Genomic DNA, 19,897 nt, shown 5'->3' with positions numbered 1-19,897 from the left:
CTACCCAACTTGTCCCCTATATATCCACTAGGGCTGACCTGAATGCTTCGAAGCTTCAACCGTTACCATGGTATTCAACCTCCAAATTACTATTCGAATGCTTTGTTATTTAATTTAATTTTTTTTCATATTTAAGTCAGTAATATTAATGAGAAAATCCCCAAATAGCCAATGAAATAAGGAATAATCCCACAACATTATTGATTATTCATATTCAACATTAATTATTATTTGTTTTTGAGATGGAGACAGACAGACCTTTGCTGCATGCCATGCATGCATGCATGCAAGGGTGAGCCCTTTCATGACTATCTCTTTCAAATAACGGCAAAAGTCAAACAAAATAAACTTAAAAAATACAAAAGTACATGTCAGGCTGCTGCGTCGCTTAGAATATTTCTCACCGAAGCTTTGAAGCCCAAAAAAATGGTATTCGGGACAGCCCCAATATCCACTATATTATGTGTGAAAATAAATACACAGAATTGGATCAAACCATTTGCAGTTTTGGATGAAAAAGTGATGTATCGAAACTGTTTAGAGGGAAGGAAGTTTTGGAAATGGGGGAGGGGGATGTGCAATTACAGACCTAATGGTGTTCGAAGGGTCCAGTACAGGAGGTGAGAGAGGTGAGGTGGGGGCGCAGAAAGTGAGTGAATCAATACGCATAGTGTTTTTTTCGGTGTGCATATGAGCACACAGAAAAAAAGATATCACAATTATAATGTGTACGCAATTGCAAAACATTAATACTGTTCTAATTTGGTAATAAAATACTTAACTGCATGTAAGTACTGTATGCCTGAACAGCTCAAGTTTTCAAAAATGGAAAAAACATCAGAGCTGCAATTTTAATTATAGTCTGCAATTAGTGCAACTCCTAGCGCTAGTATTAAAAGACAGTGTGAAAGCCTCTCAAAGAGGTGCACAATCAATGAGCTGGGCGGAAGTTGGGGGCAAAACAGCCCGTTACCTGGGGGCAAAGAGCTTCCAGTTGAGATGCAGCCATGCGGACCAGCTTCACTCCCTCTTCATTGTTGGAGATGGAGCATGCCAGGTTGGCCACCTAAACAGAAAACACATAAATCTACTTGTTAGCCACAGACAGGGACTCTGAAACAGTCTTATTTTGAGAGAAACAAAGACAGCATAATTAAACTTAGAGAAGAATCCCTAACCCAGGCTACCATAATGAATTTATCTATCAGAAATAGAGCAGCTCTGCAATACAATCAATCCCTGTGGAATACAAACCCACTGCTGAGGATTAATTTATAAAGCTGCTAAAATGATACAATATGATAGCACAGAGGGGGGAAAAGGGAGAAGCAAGAGGGAAAAACAAAAGCTATGCAGCTGAATGAATAGATAAAAATACAAGTTTTGCATTTGTTTCCCAAAAAATAGGAAATTTATCCAAACGTAAATGCTGTAAAAGTCGTAGCTGGTGACTAAAAGACGTGCTTATTTTGTGACTAAATCATGAGGCTGCCAGATTGCCATTACGCTCCTGGATCAGAGAGGCACATATTCCTGGCACTTTCAAAAAACGAGTGAGAACTGGAGTGCTGACCTCAGCAAGCCTTCCACGCGTCTGCCAACATTTATGGTTTGTGAGTATATTTTCTTGTATTGACCCAACAAATCATGCTCTCGCACAATTATTTCTAAATATTCTAGCATCTTCCAGAGCCACATTATGCATCTACTCATATTCACAGAAATTTAGGTCAGAGACTTTGAATATTCCCATTTGTTGGTTGGGATACGCTGGCAACAATGCTGAAACAGAATGCCTGGGATGTGAGGAACTGAGCCAAAGTGGGATTATCCAATGGACAGAAAATGTGCTGAAACATAATCAATTACAAAAGGCAAAAACATCTCCTGATTGCACTACAGCAGGAACAAAGACTGAAAGGGTTTGTTCTTTAACAACCTGGCTCTTATTTTCATAGTTTCGGCCATCAATCTGTCATATTTTACTCATTTTAAATGGATTTACTGAGATCTGGGTCATGCAGCAACATAAGCAGCGTGACTGTCACATAGGTTGTAAACAAAACTGTAGTTTTACCATAATATTATAAAACAGAACTGTCAGTTATGATCATAACACGCACAACTATATAAGTTGGATTGGAGCAAAGCTAAAGCAGGGAGTTGCGTTCGATCAAATTAATGTTTATAATGCACAGCTTGCGTATTAATGTTAATATTTGTAATTATTTTCTCTACAAAATAAGAAAGGAGAAGGTTTATTTTCAACCTGTGTGATCTTCTGATCGCTCATGTTCGCCCTACTGGGGTCTGGGATCTCCATACTGAAGCTGGTAGATAAAATTATATTATAAAAGGATAGAAATGTGGGGCATATCTATGAAAATATGAAGAAGGAAAGAAATTCCATTAAAGCACTGGTAGTGGAATGCACCACTAGCTGCAAGAGTGGCAGAGTGAATGAGAGTGTGAAAGATCCTCTTCTCCTCCTCATTCCCGTCAATTCTACAAGAAGATGCCCACCCCCGCCTCGAAATTCCTGAGCAATTTTTGCTGATGAGAAGCTCTTATTCCACTGCGCTGGTGAAGCACTGAAACATTGATATAAATATCCTACATCACTATGCAAACACATGCAGGAACCACAGGGAGAGAATTCAGGAACCCAGGCGGAAGGTTGAGAGAGCGGTTGTGTAAAGAAAAAAAAACTGGCACTTCATGGAGAGACCCCGTGTTTTCACTTTCATGATCTTTCACATAAGCTTTCTCTCCCTCTCGCCATGACACCACTGGGAAAGCAGCTATTTCAGCATAAAGAGGCCGTGGAGGAAGCCAAACAATAACATTCTGCCCTAAAGTCATGTAATGCCATTGCACTTGCTATGCTGTAAAGTTTACAGCGGTAGGGTTTACAGTGTAAACCGTACCGTTTCAAGTGTCAGGGGAGTCAGTCTGTGCAAACAATTATCATAATGCACCGGTTTTAATTCTTAATTTCTTTCCTTTATCAGGCTACAAAGTTATACAAACCTATCCTGTGCATTTCATTCAATGACCATGAACATTTCAAATCACTTGAAATGAGTAAGGACCAGTGATTTAATTATGCTGTCTAGGCAGATACACAAAGGAAGGACATTCCTATAAACTTGATCCTTACGGCTTTATCACAGTGTACCACTTTTACCACACCATCTCTTTAAATACCTTTCAGTGCTTAGTAGAAATGTTGTGTGTGTGTGGTCTACGTATAACATGATCGATGTTGTGTAGACTTAAATAAATGAGATGACAAACACGTGTATCACTACCATCTCATTATTCCAATATTATGCAATAAAAAGCAGGTTCAATGAATCACAGCTTGTCACGAATATCATGCAAAATAATATGTGTCCGTCTTAATGAACAGAGAATTGAAATGCTGAGAAAATGCAGACAGAACGCTGAAGGAAGTGAAGCCAAACAGGGTTAGATACCAGATCGTAAATATTTCCCCCTTGGCTGCCACGAGAGGAGAGAGGACAGGAGGAGAGGAGGGGGAAAGAGGAGAATGTGTGTTGGAAGCTGAATATGCAATGTCATCATTGCATTAAATAAAATCAGAGGTAAACATCTGTAGGTGTATTTCTTTTTTAGTAGCTCTCTAAATAATACAAAGGTTGGAAACTTGATAAAAGTTAAGTCATTCTTAAAAACTGACAGCTTATTATTTATTTATTTGTCAGACAATTAAATAAAGAAATGTAAAAACATCTTATTATATTAGGGTGTTTTTCCGCTTCTAAAAAGAAGCTTTTGGCACAGTGTACAAAATAAAAAATCCAGGGGAGGGTTTCCCCCATTCTGGCAATTTCCACTGTTGATTACACTATTCCATTGGATCACTGGTCACACCTCAATGGAGGCATCTCTGCATCTTCACTTGTCATGTTGCAATTCTCAATGACTTACAGTGGCTTCTCACTCCAGAGCTCATAATCAAAACAGAATGTGCACTCAAAACAAACATCAACTGATCTAAATAACGTAATGCAACCCCCTATCTAATGTCACTACCATCCCTTTGCCTGGTCGAGAGCCTCAAAGAAGATATTACATGAGGACATTACAGATGCTGTGTGTATATATATATATATATATATATATATATATATATATATTCAGCTGTTTTTCTAGGCTACGTTCTTCCTCTGCTAACTCTGTGCTAAAATCTCCACATCATCCTGAGCACCCAGGCAACAACACTAAGCTCAGTCTATTTCTACCCCTGCTCTTATGATGATGAATTTCACTACTTAAAAATGCCTAGTAACATGGTACAAAAAAACATTTGGTGACAAATGGCACTACGAACATTTATTGCCATAGTTTCCTTTCAGATGTGACTACATTTGAATACAGCCTAATAACATTAGGAACAAAGAGAATAGCTTATGAATGCAATGTGGAATAACACTTCATGGGCTAAAGGGTTACAGTGGTGGCAATGTGTGTTGTCAGGTCAAATAATCTTGATTTAATTAACTGAGCGATGAAGTGAACTTTGTCATCAAACAATTACATGCTGTTGTTTGATAGCTTACACAAAGTGTATAAGCAGGATTTGACACTTCAAGTAAATGAAACCCATAAAGTAAAACCTGTAATTATGCTTTACTAAATGATATAAATACTAGGTTTCAAAAGCATGATGTTTTGATAAACCAGGGTAGAAGAGCTGCTTAAAGGGGCCTACAAATGAATGTGGGTCAGTCATAATGTTGCAGTCAAACAAATGTGTGTAAACTAATGGACCATTTGGCCTTAAGGCAGCCTACACGTACACAACTCATGATGTCATCCAAACACAGCCTGAGATTGGTGGCACTTTGCTGTTCCGACCTCTGAATAGGGGACATATTGCATTTACAACATATTTATGCCTTATGTGATAAATAACCTAACATTTTGTAACACCTCGCTCTAGACATTGTAACTCCATTCATTTACATCTACAGTGTTTGGCAGAGGCTCTTTTTTAGAGCAACTTACAGTACCGTTCGATACCCACTTTACACAAAGCATTCGCAGGGAAATGTCAAGCATTTCATTCAGAGGTGAAGACCAAGAGTCCTACTGTGACTTACCTATTGCCCAGACGACTGAAATGTTACAGAAATGTTATTCCCGAAAAATGGTTCAATGCTCAACTTTGTACTTTGGCAATTACATCAGCTTGTGAAAAAAAATAAAGCAGTTCATCTAAAATGATGAAATGCAACACCGGCTGCTCTTGAAAACATTGCAATGCTTAGCTGCAACAAAGTCACTATGGCATGTATCTTCTGCATATTTCATTACAAACAATAAAATATAATTTCCAAGTAATTAGTACTACTATATTAGTTACTGATCAAATGCATTTGTCAATTTGCTGCTGACATCATCACTACACTCAACGCATCTTTGCCTCAATTTACTGCAGCATGAATGACTCACCGCCTGGTTGTATCTTCTCCTGTCTCTACATTGCTCTTGGATGAGCCTCTATAAGGCACTCAGCATCTGAACAACATACCTTTCTTTCATTATCTTGAAGTGTCTTTAGAATATGTTCATAAGATGTGCCTTAATGCAGCACAGAGATGTGTGATTTGACTTTGACACTAAGACTTCTTATCCAAGGGGGAACACGTGCTTTCAAATGAAAAAAAACCAAAAGAATGCAGATTCCTTCATGATTTTTTAACTCTGCAGAGCACCGTTTGTAGTACAATGTGTTACTGCACTTGCAAAGTGTAATACAAGACTTAAATAGGAGTTGCATTAGCTCCTGTAGTCACAACTAAACTGAGCTACCAGGTAGATTTGGACTTAACCAAGTTTGCCCAGTGCTTAAAACGTAACCATCAGCATTATGTGGAGGATTCTTTTATAATCTGTGTTCATACCGTGATCTGTTATCTTGATTTGATTGCATTCAAGTGACTGGTGTTTACAACACAATTGCCCTGAAATAATATTTTTTTCTCTCCTAGTTTTAGTCACAAATTAACTGAGCTAACAAAACATTTTTATGTATCATATTTAAATATCAGAATTCAAGTCTGGCCAATTCTAATGACACAGCACAGCGCTCATATGCTTTTCATGTGGTGATCCTCGGATATGTAACTACCATTCCTAATTTGTGTGTGTGACAAAAGATACTCTTTCTGATGGATATTTTAGTAAGAATTAGACGTAGCTAGCAGTTTAGCTCCACTTTACAGACATGGAGATTAGCCAGTTAATACAAATATTTTGGCTTAAAGACATATATACATTTCATTGTTGACCTTTAGTTGGTTTATTGAGTACAGTTTATTCCATTTGTCACTTGCGCAGCTAAAAAACCCTGCAGGGCATTCATCATATATGCTTTAATATGACAACACACAACACTGCCTATTAAATGCTTATTAATTCAAGTTCATTGTAAGATGAACTCAATCACACGCAACTTTGTTTAACAAATTAAAAAAATGCCTTTTCTACTTCTTGACATTCACATGTAACAGGAGTAATTTTCTTAAGCATTAGGGGAGTCCACCAATGTCATGCTTTAATGCCACTTCTGACACTCAGGCCTTCGGGGTCTGCTCCCCAGTGTGGTCCCCTTTTCCCTCAGATGCTTCAGCAGTTTCCCCAGAGAATGCTCATACTTCCCAACCGATCCAGCTACACTAATGGTCATCTGCCCATGGGAAGATGTCATTTTCAAATGTCAGCATATGATGCTCTGACACAGACATTCAAGAAATTGAAGGAAATACCACTACTGAGGATCGCTCATGCTTCTGCTTTGCTTGCCATCCCCCTTGCATCTGTATTCTTGTTGCTATGTATACAGCACTGTCATTCCCAAAACAAGCACCTCTCTTCAGATATGAGACCAACCACAGAGAGGGGTAAGAAGCAGGATGCACTAGGCCCATAAATTGTATATAAGAAGTGGACATAAGTCACTGTGACGTCACCCATTGGTTTGTAAATTGCGCTTTTGAAGCCTCAAGTTTGGCATTTTGGCCGTCGCCATCTTGTTTTTTTGCAACCAGAAGTGACACGAGAAGTACAACCTAATGCTGAATAAGACATTTTTTATGCCACCAAAATGTTACAATTAACTTTCATGAGCTGAAAACACACTGTGAAAGGGTTAAAGTTCCAAGACGAAAACACAGATAACTCCCAGACAGGACAACGCCGTGGTAGCGACCTGTCAATCACAAGGTAGCCACGCTCTAAAGCATACCCCTTCTTTTAATGTCTATTTGACTCTGAATGGGACCATAATTTACTAAATGAATATCATACTGGATTGAAGAAGACTTGAAACTAGCGATTGAGACCATTAACTCATGTTTACGATGTTTACTGAGGTAATAACTCAAGTGAGAAGTAGGCTCATTTTCTCATAGACTTCTATACAATCAGACTTCTTTATACAACCAGAGGAGTCGCCCCCTGCTGGCTATTACAGAGAATGCAAGTTTAAGGCACTTCTGCATTGGCTTCACTTTTCAGACCCGGAGGTTGCCCACTGACTAGGCCCCTTTTTAAGACATTAAGATATTCATCTTTGTTAAGTATCACTAAAGCACACATGTGGAGCTGGCCAACAACAAGTAGTACATCAATCTGTTGTGGCAAGGACAACAGTTTCCCAGAGGTAGCACTTATCCTTGAGTTGTGGTTATTTCACTCCTTTGGTTCTGCTAAAAAATTTGATCTGTTGCTATGACCACACAGCAATGTTCTGCTTGTCTGCTCACTATAACATCACAGCATCAGATTAGAATCAGCATCACCTTCTATTTACAAAGTGTGTGTGTGTGTGTGTGCGTGTGTGTGAGAGAGATACACACACACACACACACACACACACACACACACACACACACACACACACACACACACACACACACACACACACACACACACACACACACACACACACACACACACAGTGAAAGACAAAGACAACAATCACAGAAAAGAATTTAAATCTTTACGTCTTTGTTTTCATTGGGGAAAAAAGATCACAGATTGCTGTTTTCTGAGGCGCTGTAATCCTAAAATTGTATCACAAGGGGATATCTGAGAACAGAGTCACAGAGAGGGAACAGAGAAGCTAAGCTAAAATGTCCATAACCGATGGGATGGACAGGGAAAATATGAATGTTCTGTATTTGGGTCACATCAGGTTTTGGCTCTTAAAGCATTCAAAATCCTACATTACCTCGATCAGCTTGTTGGCGTGCTCACGGAACACCTGTGCATATTCCTTGACTTCTTTCTCGTTGCCGTTCTTGGCAGCTTCAATCAGGACCAGGAGGGGAACATTGGTCTCCAGGAAAGAGTCAGAGACATGGTCCATTACAGCTTTACGCAGCTGTGAAGTGAGGAATAAAATAAAAAAGAAAAGGCACTGTTAAAATAATCTATCCCCCTGTGCATATGCACAGTGCAGCTTGTTGACCTGACTACGTAGTACACCTTCCCTCCATATTCAAGACAGACACCAGCCTGAGCCTAAGATCATAGCTTATCAACTATATTAGCCAAACTACAGATAAAATATTATATATATGTACGGGATAATGCCCGTGCGTCGGATGGTTCTGGCCTCCACGTCGTCCATTAATAATGGACACCTCGAAGGGCATTATCCCGCTTATACCATGGTCGCTTGCCAAAGAAAAAAAATGAAAACTATTAATTTATATTTTCATGCTTTTTGCAACCAAAACCTAAAGTGTTTCCACAATGCATTTACTCTGTTTTCCTGGTAACCCTGGGGGTGTTCTAATACCTGGAAAATTATTATTATCCTATAAAGATCTTGTGCAATAGAAACTTTGTTCACTACTCCGGTAAATAGGATGGACCTTAGATACGACTTGGCAACAAGAGATATTTCTAGTCCGCTCAGCTCATAGAACCTTTTGGCTCAGATACCAGCCAGAAATCTAATGTTATGCTAGCAAGATTCAATAACATTTCGCACGGTTAAAAAACAGTAAACGTAATTTGACAGTATGTTTAACAAATATTTATTTATTTATCTATTTACAGTTCAGGCTCAGTGAGCAGGTTATGTGCAAGATGAAGACACAATGGAAAAACAAACAGAGAAAAACAGAGAAAACGAACCTGTCTGCGAAGGTCTCTGGTCTTCTTTGTCATCCTGTCGATGGCTGTGTTCAGAGCATCACTCCTGTCCTTCCTTCCAGCCTGAAACATGAACATGGGAGAGGAATTAGTGAGTCGTATGGTGCAGTTACAACTACTTTCCAAAATATTTGTTGTGGATGCTTATATAGCATACATTGAGATGACCCTAAAGACCCTAAAGATCAGATTCAATTTACAGGAACAATTCTGCAGACATAATGTAGCTTCACAATTTACAGTTAAAAAGAATGTTCATAGTTTCAAGTCATGTATGTCTTGGATTTGCTTTACTTCCTCTTTGTTGTGTTCTCTCTTTTAGTTTAATTTTTTTAGACTACTAGGGTAGTTGGACAACCGAAAAATGTTTTTTTTTTAACGTCATTCAGCATTTCTTTTGTGTTTGCTGCTAAAAATTACAGGATTTGTTGGGGCGCCCTGGTAGCTCACCTGATAGAGCGGGCGCCCCATGTACTAAGGCTGAGTTCTTACCGCAGCGGCCCAGGATTTGAATCCGACCTGTGGCCCTTTGCCGCATGTCATTCCCTCTCTCGCCCCCCTTTCATTACTATCACTGTCTCTCTCCATTAAAAGCATAAAAGCCCCCAAAAAAATAATCTTTAGAAATCACAGGATTTGCTGTAGTTTCTCTAAAAGGAACCGCAATTTGTGGTCATATTTGTGTTATTTTGCAATCAACTGCAGTGAACATTTGAAAATTGTATGTCAGGTGTAAAAAAAGAGACTGTTTCAAGAATTTCTGCTTGAGGTCAATATATTATGCTGTTAGATGCTGGGGGTATAGATACAATCATTTTTGGTTAGTTGTTAAATGAATAATCCCATAAATAGATATCCATTCTGATCCTTTTATTTATTGTAAACCATTGTGGTAGACCAGCTGTCAGAGTAGCCCCATCGCCCTTTGTTAAAACACTGGAATCATTCCTAACTGATAGCATTGTGAGTGAAACACAAAGAACACAAACAAACAGCGGCCAACAGTTTCAATTAATAATACACGCACACTTAAAGCGTGCATCAGTAAAAGGCACAGCTGCTTTGGGTTAAAAAAAAACGCTGATTTACATCTCTACATATCTATGATTCATGGGCACCACACCCTCATAATTGCTGCTGTTGCATTTAAATTCAAATTTCTATTTATGCAAGGATCAAAAGAGGCTGTCTGAGCCTTCCTGCCACCACATTGTACAATATGTTACACTAAACCAATAAAGGCAACCTGTGATGCAGGCTCTAGTTTCCTAATGAGATGGATACCGAGCTCTGAGATTCCCTTATTTTAATTACTAATTCTTATTCTAGGTTTGTTTTGGTGCTTTCCATTCATTTTAAGTCACTGTTGCCAAAATCCTTTTCTGTTGTAAGAAGCTATTCTTCTAGCTCAATATCACCTACACTACTGTGTTTTGGGCTTCATAGGCCAATATCAGTAACAACTGTAGAAACCTTGGAAACACTATTCTCAGCAAAGCAAGGAGCAGCTTGACTTGAGTGAGTGAAAGAGTGGATTTCCCAACACTGCTGCTAAACAAAAGCCCTTTGACCGTGTTTGGGAAAAGGTTGCCGACAATCATGGAAACATTTTCAAAAAACTCTCCATCAACACTACGCCAGGTCTATTGTTCGTTCATAAATAAAAATCAGCTGTAAAAAGGTTAATGGCCGTGAGCACTACTAATGTCAAGTAACACTGAATATAATACTCTAATCTCTTCCCCACGGGAGCATTTTTCTCTTACTAAATGAAAAATGTGTGTTGATTAAAAGGTTACGATTTACTACACATGGCAACACCATTGGCAGTAGTCTCACAGCTAAGCATTACGCAGCAGTCAAAGCCCTAACTACTGGTCCCCACTGAGAGCAGAGAGATGTTCAGTCACATTCTGTAAACTGCTCAAGCGAAATGTGGAAAACCTAAAACTTTCAGGGAGGATGGAGAGAGAGAGAGAGAGAGAGAGAGAGAGAGAGAGAGAGAGCGAGAAAGAGAGGGTGAGAGAGACAGATAGATAGACAGATACTGGTGAATAATAAAATTAGAGCAAAATTAGATGAACAGGAAAGGGCAACAGAGAAAAGGCAAAGAACCAGTTGGACTCTGGGCTGCTCATCCCCTTTATAATGCTCAAATCAACTGCGACATAATACCATGGAGGGTGGTGGCATTGACCTGCCCCATCCCCCACTGCCCTTTGCCCATTGGGGGGTTGTGTACAGAGTTAGGGGCCAGGGAGCTCCAACGGCACTAATCCCCTGTGATTTTGTGCTGGTTGGATGCAGTGCTATGGTAGGGCTTTAGTCGGCTCTGCCCCTACTCTCTCAATCCTATTTTATTCACGCCTATCCTATATTTCATTTCCACGCCAGAGGGTTCTAAAGCACTTCTTCAGGTGCTTATTATGGAGGCAGTTTCTCTGCGGCATCTTTTATGATACTCAAGTGAGTCTCTATCCATCTCCTTTAGGACAGATTTAGGAACATCCCTTTTCTACAAAACCACTAGTCCACTGGATTATGGAAAAAATCCAATGGAAATAAATTATGCTCCAAGTGTGAAATGATCACAGAGTTCTTGGATATTTTGTGATATGTCAGCAAGTTCGCTTAATTGAACGTCCATTTATAATTTTATTTTTTTTTCTTGAATCATCTGGAATTCCAACTGGGAAGCTAGCATACATCAAATAAGAGGGAATACCAATCGTGCCCCATGAGATTTAATAGTTTTTTCCCCTCATGTTTTCCACGCTCGCATAAAAGTCCCAGCGGGAGATGAAGTCTACCACAATAAATGTGGAGAATGACAGCAGCATGCTAGTCAAGTGACCTGGAAATTCACAGCCAGATGCATGTTTGTCTTAAGACCTGAGAGTTATGAAATTAAATATCATTAGGAAGTATAAATTTAGTAACAACACACAACTTCAAATTTGAATGATAGAAAATGTGTTGTTACTCTCACTATTGTCTGCTGCCAAAGCACTCAGTGGAAATGTAAGTATTTGCTTTCATTAAGTACAATTTATTGCCTGTAACAGTTGCAACATGACTTAAAATCCACATTAAATACATTAAAGGTAATCAAAGTAATATACAAGTATAAAGTGATGGGCTTAAGCAATCTGATGTTAAGTTTAAATTAAAGATTCTTAAGTTAAAACAGAAGGTGTTTAAGTACCAAAGTTAAGAGCATCTGCGCTTCATATCGTCTCTTGTATCTAGTCTTTGGCTGCATCAGATCTAGTTCATTGAAATTACCCTCACACCCTTTCTCCACCCACATTAAATAATTAAGAAAAAGTCAGCATATTCATGCACTGAACGAGACAGCTCATTCTGTTTATCACTTTAAATGGTGCTGAAATGTAGCCGTCTTTAAACAAAACCACAATTAAAATCCATTTGCTAAATGTAAAAAAAAACATCAAAAACATTTTTGCAGCATTTTCTTTGATATCACCTTGTGGTTCATATCATCAAGCAAGTGTCCGGTCTCGTCTATTACGTGTTAAAAGCTAGCTTAATTTAACTTCAGAGCAGCTGGCCATACATCGCATGCCAGCACTGCACTCAGGGTATGTAAATTATGAATAAAAGCCAGACGTCCTATGTAAGCATTGCAATACAGAGATATGGGAATGCAGCACATCTTTGCTCACCCGTGCACATGTTTATGTTGTCTAGAGCCACATGTTACAAACTCTATTGAGCTTTGTGTATTTTATATATTTTGCGTATGTCTCTGGTGTACGTCCATACATAGCGCATGCAGAACAACGGCAAGGCGAGGCGGAGATTTACAGCTGTGTTTAATTTCAACAGCAAGCTGCCGCAACACGTTCAAGATATCAATATTCTGATGGTGACGAGCCAGTGGGAGGGAAGTGGGGATGCAAGAGGGAGGTGGAGGAAGACTGAGGTGCACAAGCAGTGCGTATGAGGCAGAGAGCAAGTGACTGAGCAAGAGAGTGAGAGGGTGTTTGTGAGTGTGGGAGAGAAAAAGAGAGAGAGAAACAGTAGTGATGATCGACGCCAGGCTGCCACCACTCTGTAGCAGTGAGTGGCTGCAACAAAAAGCACAGAATAACATCCCTGACTCCCCGCTCTGCTTTTTTCTCTCTCCCTGCGTCTCAGCTAGCAGACGAGGGCTCCGCTCACAGCTCTGCAGAGGCTATGCTGAGGCTGAGCCGGCTTCAGAAAGCAGGATCTCTGGCTGCCATCAACAAGTTAGGGTTGGAAGACCACAGCCATGAAAGAGGAACGCTTGATCTTCAATTAACCATCTGAGCTGACATCATTGCGGTGGAAGGGAAACAAAAGGGTAAAAAAAAGAAAAAGAAAAAAAGGAGAGGAGGGGGGGGTCTGTTCACCGGAGTCGCTCTGGATGCAACTGATCAACTTAAAAAAAAATATATAAATATTTATTTCAAGGATTCGTGGGATGAAGGACAAGATTCAACCCTTTCTTTGAGCTTGGATTTTAAAAAGGACTCTAAGCAAGATAACCGGAATAAACATCATCGTGGGACATGGAATTTCATATTTTGTTTCAATTGGGTGGGCTAAGAATTGCTTTATTTCCAAAGAGGCTGATTCCTTTTGTGCTTACTCAAAAGGGTTTTTTCCCTTTGGATTTTTCTTCCATCTGGTTGCTCCAAGAGTCTGCGGAAAAGGACAGTTGAATGCAGCCTCCGATGTGCACAAAAGAATGGGTAAGTTAGTCCCTTTATATGGCAGGTCTGGACATGAATAGGGAATACAAGTAAGAGCGAGGCAGGCTAAGGACTAAAAGCTCTTCAGCCGAGTCTATTTACTGCAATTGTCCTTCATTTTTTCCCTTCTTCGCCAACATACGCGTTGGGAATATATGCATTTTAAATACCGTTTGTACTGTGTAGCAGTAAGTGATGAAGAAGACTTAAGAAAAAAAACTAAGAATTCAAAAGGACCAAAGCATATTTGAGCTGCTAAAAAAAGGAAAAAACATACGCAATAGTTGATGAATGACAGTAATCAGCAGAAAATCAGTATTTAAGCCAAATGACAGAGCATAAAATCTGTACAAAAAATAGGCTAAATATAAATAGCAAGGGTGTGGAAACAAAGTCTAGCTCATGTATGTAATTGATCATTAAATGCTTAAGTAAATTACATCTCCATTAAACCTAAGCTCAAAGAAATCATGTTTATGTACATTGTGAAAGTTGACAATGTAAAAATATGTAAATGAGTGTATGTATGGGAAAGAACGAGAGCACACACAAAAAGCACAATCGTCACCATGAATAAGTAATAAGTGCTCTGCAGAGATAAGCTTTCCCGCCCCACAGTTCATTTTGTTATCTTTGAACCCACCCAGGTTTCCATTCAAGGTGGCCATTGGTGGGACCTGCACCAGCGGCTCTGTGTCTGTGTGTGATCAGCATGCTCCTAGTGTGCCTGCTGCCTCCTGCATCGTGCACGACCTGCCCTCAAAAATGCCGCTGTGAGGACCTGCAGTTCTACTGCGACACACAGGGGCTTCAGGCGCCCCCAGATGGTGTGGACAAGGGGGCCCTGGGGTTGTCGCTACGCCACAATAGCATCACTGAGCTCAGCCCTGATCAGTTCTATGGCTTCAGCCAGCTCACCTGGCTACATCTAGACCACAACCAGATTACGACAGTACAAGAGGATGCCTTTCAAGGGCTCTACAAGCTGAAGGACCTCAATCTGAGCTCCAATCGTATCACCAAGTTGCCCAACACAACCTTCATCCACCTCATCAACCTCCAGATACTGGACCTGTCCTTCAATCAGATGACTGCGTTGGAACCAGAACTGTTTCATGGACTGAGGAAGCTCCAGATACTTCACCTTCGCTCCAATTTACTTCGCACCACACCTGTTCGGGCATTCTGGGACTGCCGCAGCCTGGAATATCTGGGCCTGAGCAGCAACCGTCTCCGGAGCCTGGCCCGGAATGGATTTGCTGGGCTCATTAAGCTTAAAGAGCTCCACTTGGAGCACAATCAGCTGACCAAGATCAACTTGGCCCATTTCCCTCGCCTTGTGGCCCTCCAGTTTCTTTATCTGCAGTGGAATAAAATCAGTAACTTAACATGTGGCATGGAGTGGACCTGGACCACTTTAGAGAAGTTGGACCTCACAGGAAATGAAATTCGTGTCCTGACATCTGATGTGTTTCAAACGCTGCCAAATTTAAAGATTTTGCTGCTGGATAACAACAAACTGAGCAGCCTGGATCCCCAAGTCATGGATATGTGGCAGTCTCTGGGCACCATTGGGCTGTCCAGTAACTATTGGGAATGTACCAAAAGGATTTGCTCTCTGGCCACTTGGCTAAGCACCTTTAAGGGAAGGTGGGAACATTCCATTCTCTGCCACAATCCTGAATACGCCCAAGGCGAGGAGATACTCGATGCCGTTTATGGATTCCAGCTTTGCCAGAATTTTTCAGCGCCGGTTGTTCAGACCATTAGTACAACCACAGACGCTACCATTACTGCAGAGATCACAAGCTCGTTGTTTGGAATTATGCAGCCGACCCCTACGCAGGACTATGCAGAGGATTTTGGGAGCTTTACCACAGTCACTACCACAACAACCACAACAACACCACGTACTGCTCAAGCAACTACCGCAACATTTGAAGAGGCAGCTGTAACAGAGGACTTCTCTGCAATGGACAACACTGTAATGACTCATAGGGTTATCATTGGAACTATGGCCCTTCTATTTTCATTCTTTTTCATCATTTTCGTTGTGTATATTTCACGGAAGTGCTGCCCTCCCACCCTGCGCCGGATACGCCACTGTTCGGCAATTCAGAACCGCAGACAGATGAGGACCCAGCAGCGGCAGCCTATGGCAGACCTAGCTACACAGGTACCCTATAATGAGTATGAGCCCAGCCATGAAGAAGGGGCACTCGTGATCATAAACGGCTATGGGCAGTGCAAGTGTCAGCAACTGCCTTACAAAGAGTGTGAAGTATGAACTCTTATTTATTCCTAGAGCATATGGTTTGCCATTTGACCATTTCAGATGATACAGGGTTTGCTTTTTTTATTTCTTTTTTCCAGTTTATGTAAAAAGCATAATTTCTACAAGTGAGATTTGAGAATACGTGAGAAATGTTGAATGCTACAATGACAGAGGTTGAACCTGACAGTTTAGGGACGATGTAGAGATAGTCACAAATTTATTTTTCTATGAATGCAAGGTTGTTCATATCAGGCAGGGGCAATCATTTTAAACAAGAAAATTGTAAACTGTGAGATTTGTCTCCACATTGTCTCTATATTCTGCAGTACAGAGAAAATACTTAGCCAAATGGCCCTCTGCTAACAGAATACATTAAGTGGAGAAATGTGATTTATGTCTTATTTCTTTTAAAAAGTAAATATTTGAAATCATGTTTCTAACTGCACCATGGGCACTGTAAGCCAATCACTCAATCACTGGGGCAAATTAATTGGATCAAATATCAGAATGTTTTTGTTTTACAGTTTAATTGTTTTAAAGGAACTATCATACATTAAAAGCCACTAAGACCAAACTCAAATACTGAATTATAACCGAAATATGTCATTATTGTTATGTCACAAATAAAAATAAATCCTCTTGAGGAGAAAATAACCCTGAAATTATATTCAGTATACACAAATGTTATTACATTTACCAAATCAGACATGAGTCAATTAGCCAATTCTATAATCTTCCATCAGATCAAAGGCCTCTCAGTGTTTCCTGTTTACAGAATTTATGTGGGCAGCCCCCCCCCCCCCAAAAAAAACAGCATTTCTTAGCCAAAAGGGAATTTGTTTGTTTAAATTTGGATTTTTTCCAAAATTTCTTCTGTGTGAAAATGCAACAACAAGTGTGTACTGATTGAAAAGACTGCCGGTAAAATGGTGAATTTATGTTCAATTATATACATATATTGGAAACATGACCTCTTTAATCAAACGTTGGCTCATCAATGCAATGCTGTTTTGCAGCTTGTTGGATGTTGGAGCTCCCGCCCACGAGGGCCAATTACCACAAATAAATTCTCAACCTGTGGGAAACACTAAGCATCGTTCATCTGTGGTTAATCTACAATATACTGCACTGCTTAGCATAAACACATGGATGTCTTCGTCATCTTGGACATCAAGAACAAAATTATTAAACCTTTAAATGTACAACGACCTGTACACGGATTCTCTAGCCCCCAAACGCCATGCACACTGTGACCATAATATTTCCAACAGCTTAACCTAGTAAGTACAGTTTGCTGATTTGCTATTATAGGATCAATATACAGACGAGCTAGTGTGAGGTGTGAGGGTAGCAAGTGAAAGGGTAATGACCAGTGCAAATGCCAGATAGGAGAACATTTCATTCTGAAAATAAAACTGTTCCCCAGTAGCCCCGGCTCTTTACTGCTTACACACTAATCAGGACTGACAGGCTCAAGATTGAACCAATTAAGGCAAGGCAAAAATAATCTAATATTCTGTCACCCACACCAGTGATCCAGCAACATTGAGCTTGTTCAGCCTCTCAAAAATAGTTCCAGTAGAATCACCCTCCGTACCACATAAAAACATCACTGAACCTTTTACTTTAAGACATTGTTCTTGTTAGGGATACCGGGTTGTCATTTACAGTATTAAAAATGGGATTGCAGTGAATAATACATATTATAACAGTTCCTTGGTTAGCAGTCACAAGTGTCAAGTTAAACTGCGGTCAATAGCCTGAAAGCAAATGGAGATCCAGTGATAAGCAAACAGCCAGCCTGGGTCAGGACACATTTGTATGCAGCAGGGAGAGGATGTGCATTAGCATCAGACTAAAGCTGCTGCCGCAGCTCCGCACTTCTTTGTGTTCAGTTTGGTGGTGGGGGCAGGGTGAAAGAGAGAGGGATTGAGAGGAATTGATGGGACGATGGAGAGGGGAAAACGATGGGATAATGTCTTGGTTTCTTAAAACCAACCAACCAATCTTTCTGGCCAAGTAAAGGTAGTGGAGAATGAAATGATAAATATTGACTGACAGCACCTTGGGCATGAAATGCACACTGATCACACGGCAGCAACTATTCCATTACAAGTAAACTGATGAGCCATCCGATGCTTGACCAGTACAACAAGATCAAGAAAAATTCTTAACACTGGAAATCAAAATGTATTTTTTCTTTTTTATTCTTAACACTGGAAAATAGAATGTGGCATTTTGTCGGCAGTTCAACTTTTGGGTATGTTTTACCAAATCAGTGATTAAGAGAGAAAGACGCTTCTGATAGCACAGCACCTGGAAACGAGATATCTGGCTTTGAGCAACTGGGATGGATTTCGTTGGCTGGTGCCCCCTAGAGGTCGCCAGGAAGTGCCATTTGTCTATTGAGGCTGTGGAAATTTGGCTTCAACCTTCTAAATGAATGCTTGTGTCAATGTCTCTGTGCACATGGTCATAGGATGCCTACAACAACTTCTACGAAAGTGTTTGTGTAAACCAAAAATTATTACACTTCACATTTGAATTCAATGACAAACATTACATACAATGATCATACTGATTTCCAAAGTCAAGCATCTCCACTTTGTTTCTAATTTTGTTTTCTTCCAGCTTCGCACTGCTTTTACTACTGCCCTTCTAATCTGTCTTGCATGTTCAAAAGTCAAATTGAGTTGAATATTTCTTAATGTCATTCAGCAAACATGATGGTGAGACCTCTTTTTTGATAACACCAAGAACGGGGATGTATGTGGAATTCCTATGAAGTTCTGTCAATCATTTGACATTTCACTGTTTAAGACTACAGTTGTACTAAGTGACTGAAAATCCACAAAATTTGTAGAAATATGCATCCCTTTGCACTCTGGCTCTTTGTAAACTGTTTTTGTTTCCTCTTGTCACCCTTTAGCCCTGGTCCCCACCCTGCCTAAAAATAAAAAAAACGAAAAAAAAAAACAAGTGAACCAATCCCCTCTCTCTTACCCAACCTCTTTGTGCAAAATGAATGCTTTTTCTCTTCCCATTTTCCTTTTGTATTGTAATATGTACAATTTCATATCTGTATAGTGGATAAGATGTGCCAAACTGAAAAAAAAAAACATTTTCCCCTCAAAACATATATTTTTTAAATAAAATGGTTATAATTTACAGAGTGTTTGCTAACTGATGGATTCTCACAACTTGGTTTGGTCTTTCATTACAGTTTGGTTTAATGTATAAATCTTTAGCAATCCTTAGAGAAACAAAATCAAACCTAACCCTTGATGACATTGATATGCATCAGTATATTGTGAAATGTCTGAAAGTTTCTAAAAATCATTTTTGCCAGCAACAGTTTAAAGCACTAAATGTTGAGGGGTTCATTCAATTCCAATTTCCTTCCGTCAATGCATGTCAACATAATGATTAGATCATCTACTTTACAAGTCGATGAGATAAAAATTCTAGTTATGTTGTTATGCAAAAATTATGTTTCTGGGATCCACAATGTGAATAGGCTTGAAAGCTTGCTTTAAGGCAGAGTGGTGCAGTGTTTTTTACAGTTGAATGAGGGCATTTAAACAGAATAATGGGTAATGCAGAAAAATCTATGCTGTTTACCGTTATGTCTACTGGAGGAAAGGTTTTAAGAAGCTTCAAAAGAAGGCTGCAACTATTGATTGTTTTA

The 19,897-nt window shown here is 39.8% G+C and overlaps 2 protein-coding genes across 5 annotated transcripts in view; one reads left to right on the top strand and one right to left on the bottom strand.

Annotated features, from left to right (window-relative positions):
- Positions 1–19,897, bottom strand: part of ctnna1 (catenin (cadherin-associated protein), alpha 1) — a 95,329-nt gene that overhangs the window by 36,807 nt on the left and 38,625 nt on the right. For all 4 annotated transcript variants that reach the window (XM_037779480.1, XM_037779481.1, XM_037779482.1 and 1 more), the window contains exons 8-10: positions 9,178–9,258; positions 8,264–8,416; positions 974–1,066 (exon numbers count right to left, since the gene is read on the bottom strand). In XM_037779480.1, the coding sequence (XP_037635408.1) occupies positions 974–1,066; positions 8,264–8,416; positions 9,178–9,258 (327 nt within the window). The remainder of the gene's footprint in view (positions 1–973; positions 1,067–8,263; positions 8,417–9,177; positions 9,259–19,897) is intronic.
- On the top strand, positions 13,281–18,361 carry lrrtm2 (leucine rich repeat transmembrane neuronal 2). Its single transcript, XM_037779483.1, has 2 exons — positions 13,281–13,934; positions 14,582–18,361. The coding sequence occupies exons 1-2, from the start codon at positions 13,931–13,933 to the stop codon at positions 16,219–16,221; spliced, it is 1,644 nt and encodes a 547-aa protein (XP_037635411.1). The 5' UTR covers positions 13,281–13,930; the 3' UTR covers positions 16,222–18,361.

This window comes from Sebastes umbrosus, chromosome 9, assembly GCF_015220745.1.
Source record: "Sebastes umbrosus isolate fSebUmb1 chromosome 9, fSebUmb1.pri, whole genome shotgun sequence".
NCBI classification, from domain to species: domain Eukaryota; kingdom Metazoa; phylum Chordata; class Actinopteri; order Perciformes; family Sebastidae; genus Sebastes; species Sebastes umbrosus.
The sequence above is the reverse complement of the archived record's forward strand: the minus strand, read 5'-3'. Positions and strand labels throughout refer to the sequence as shown.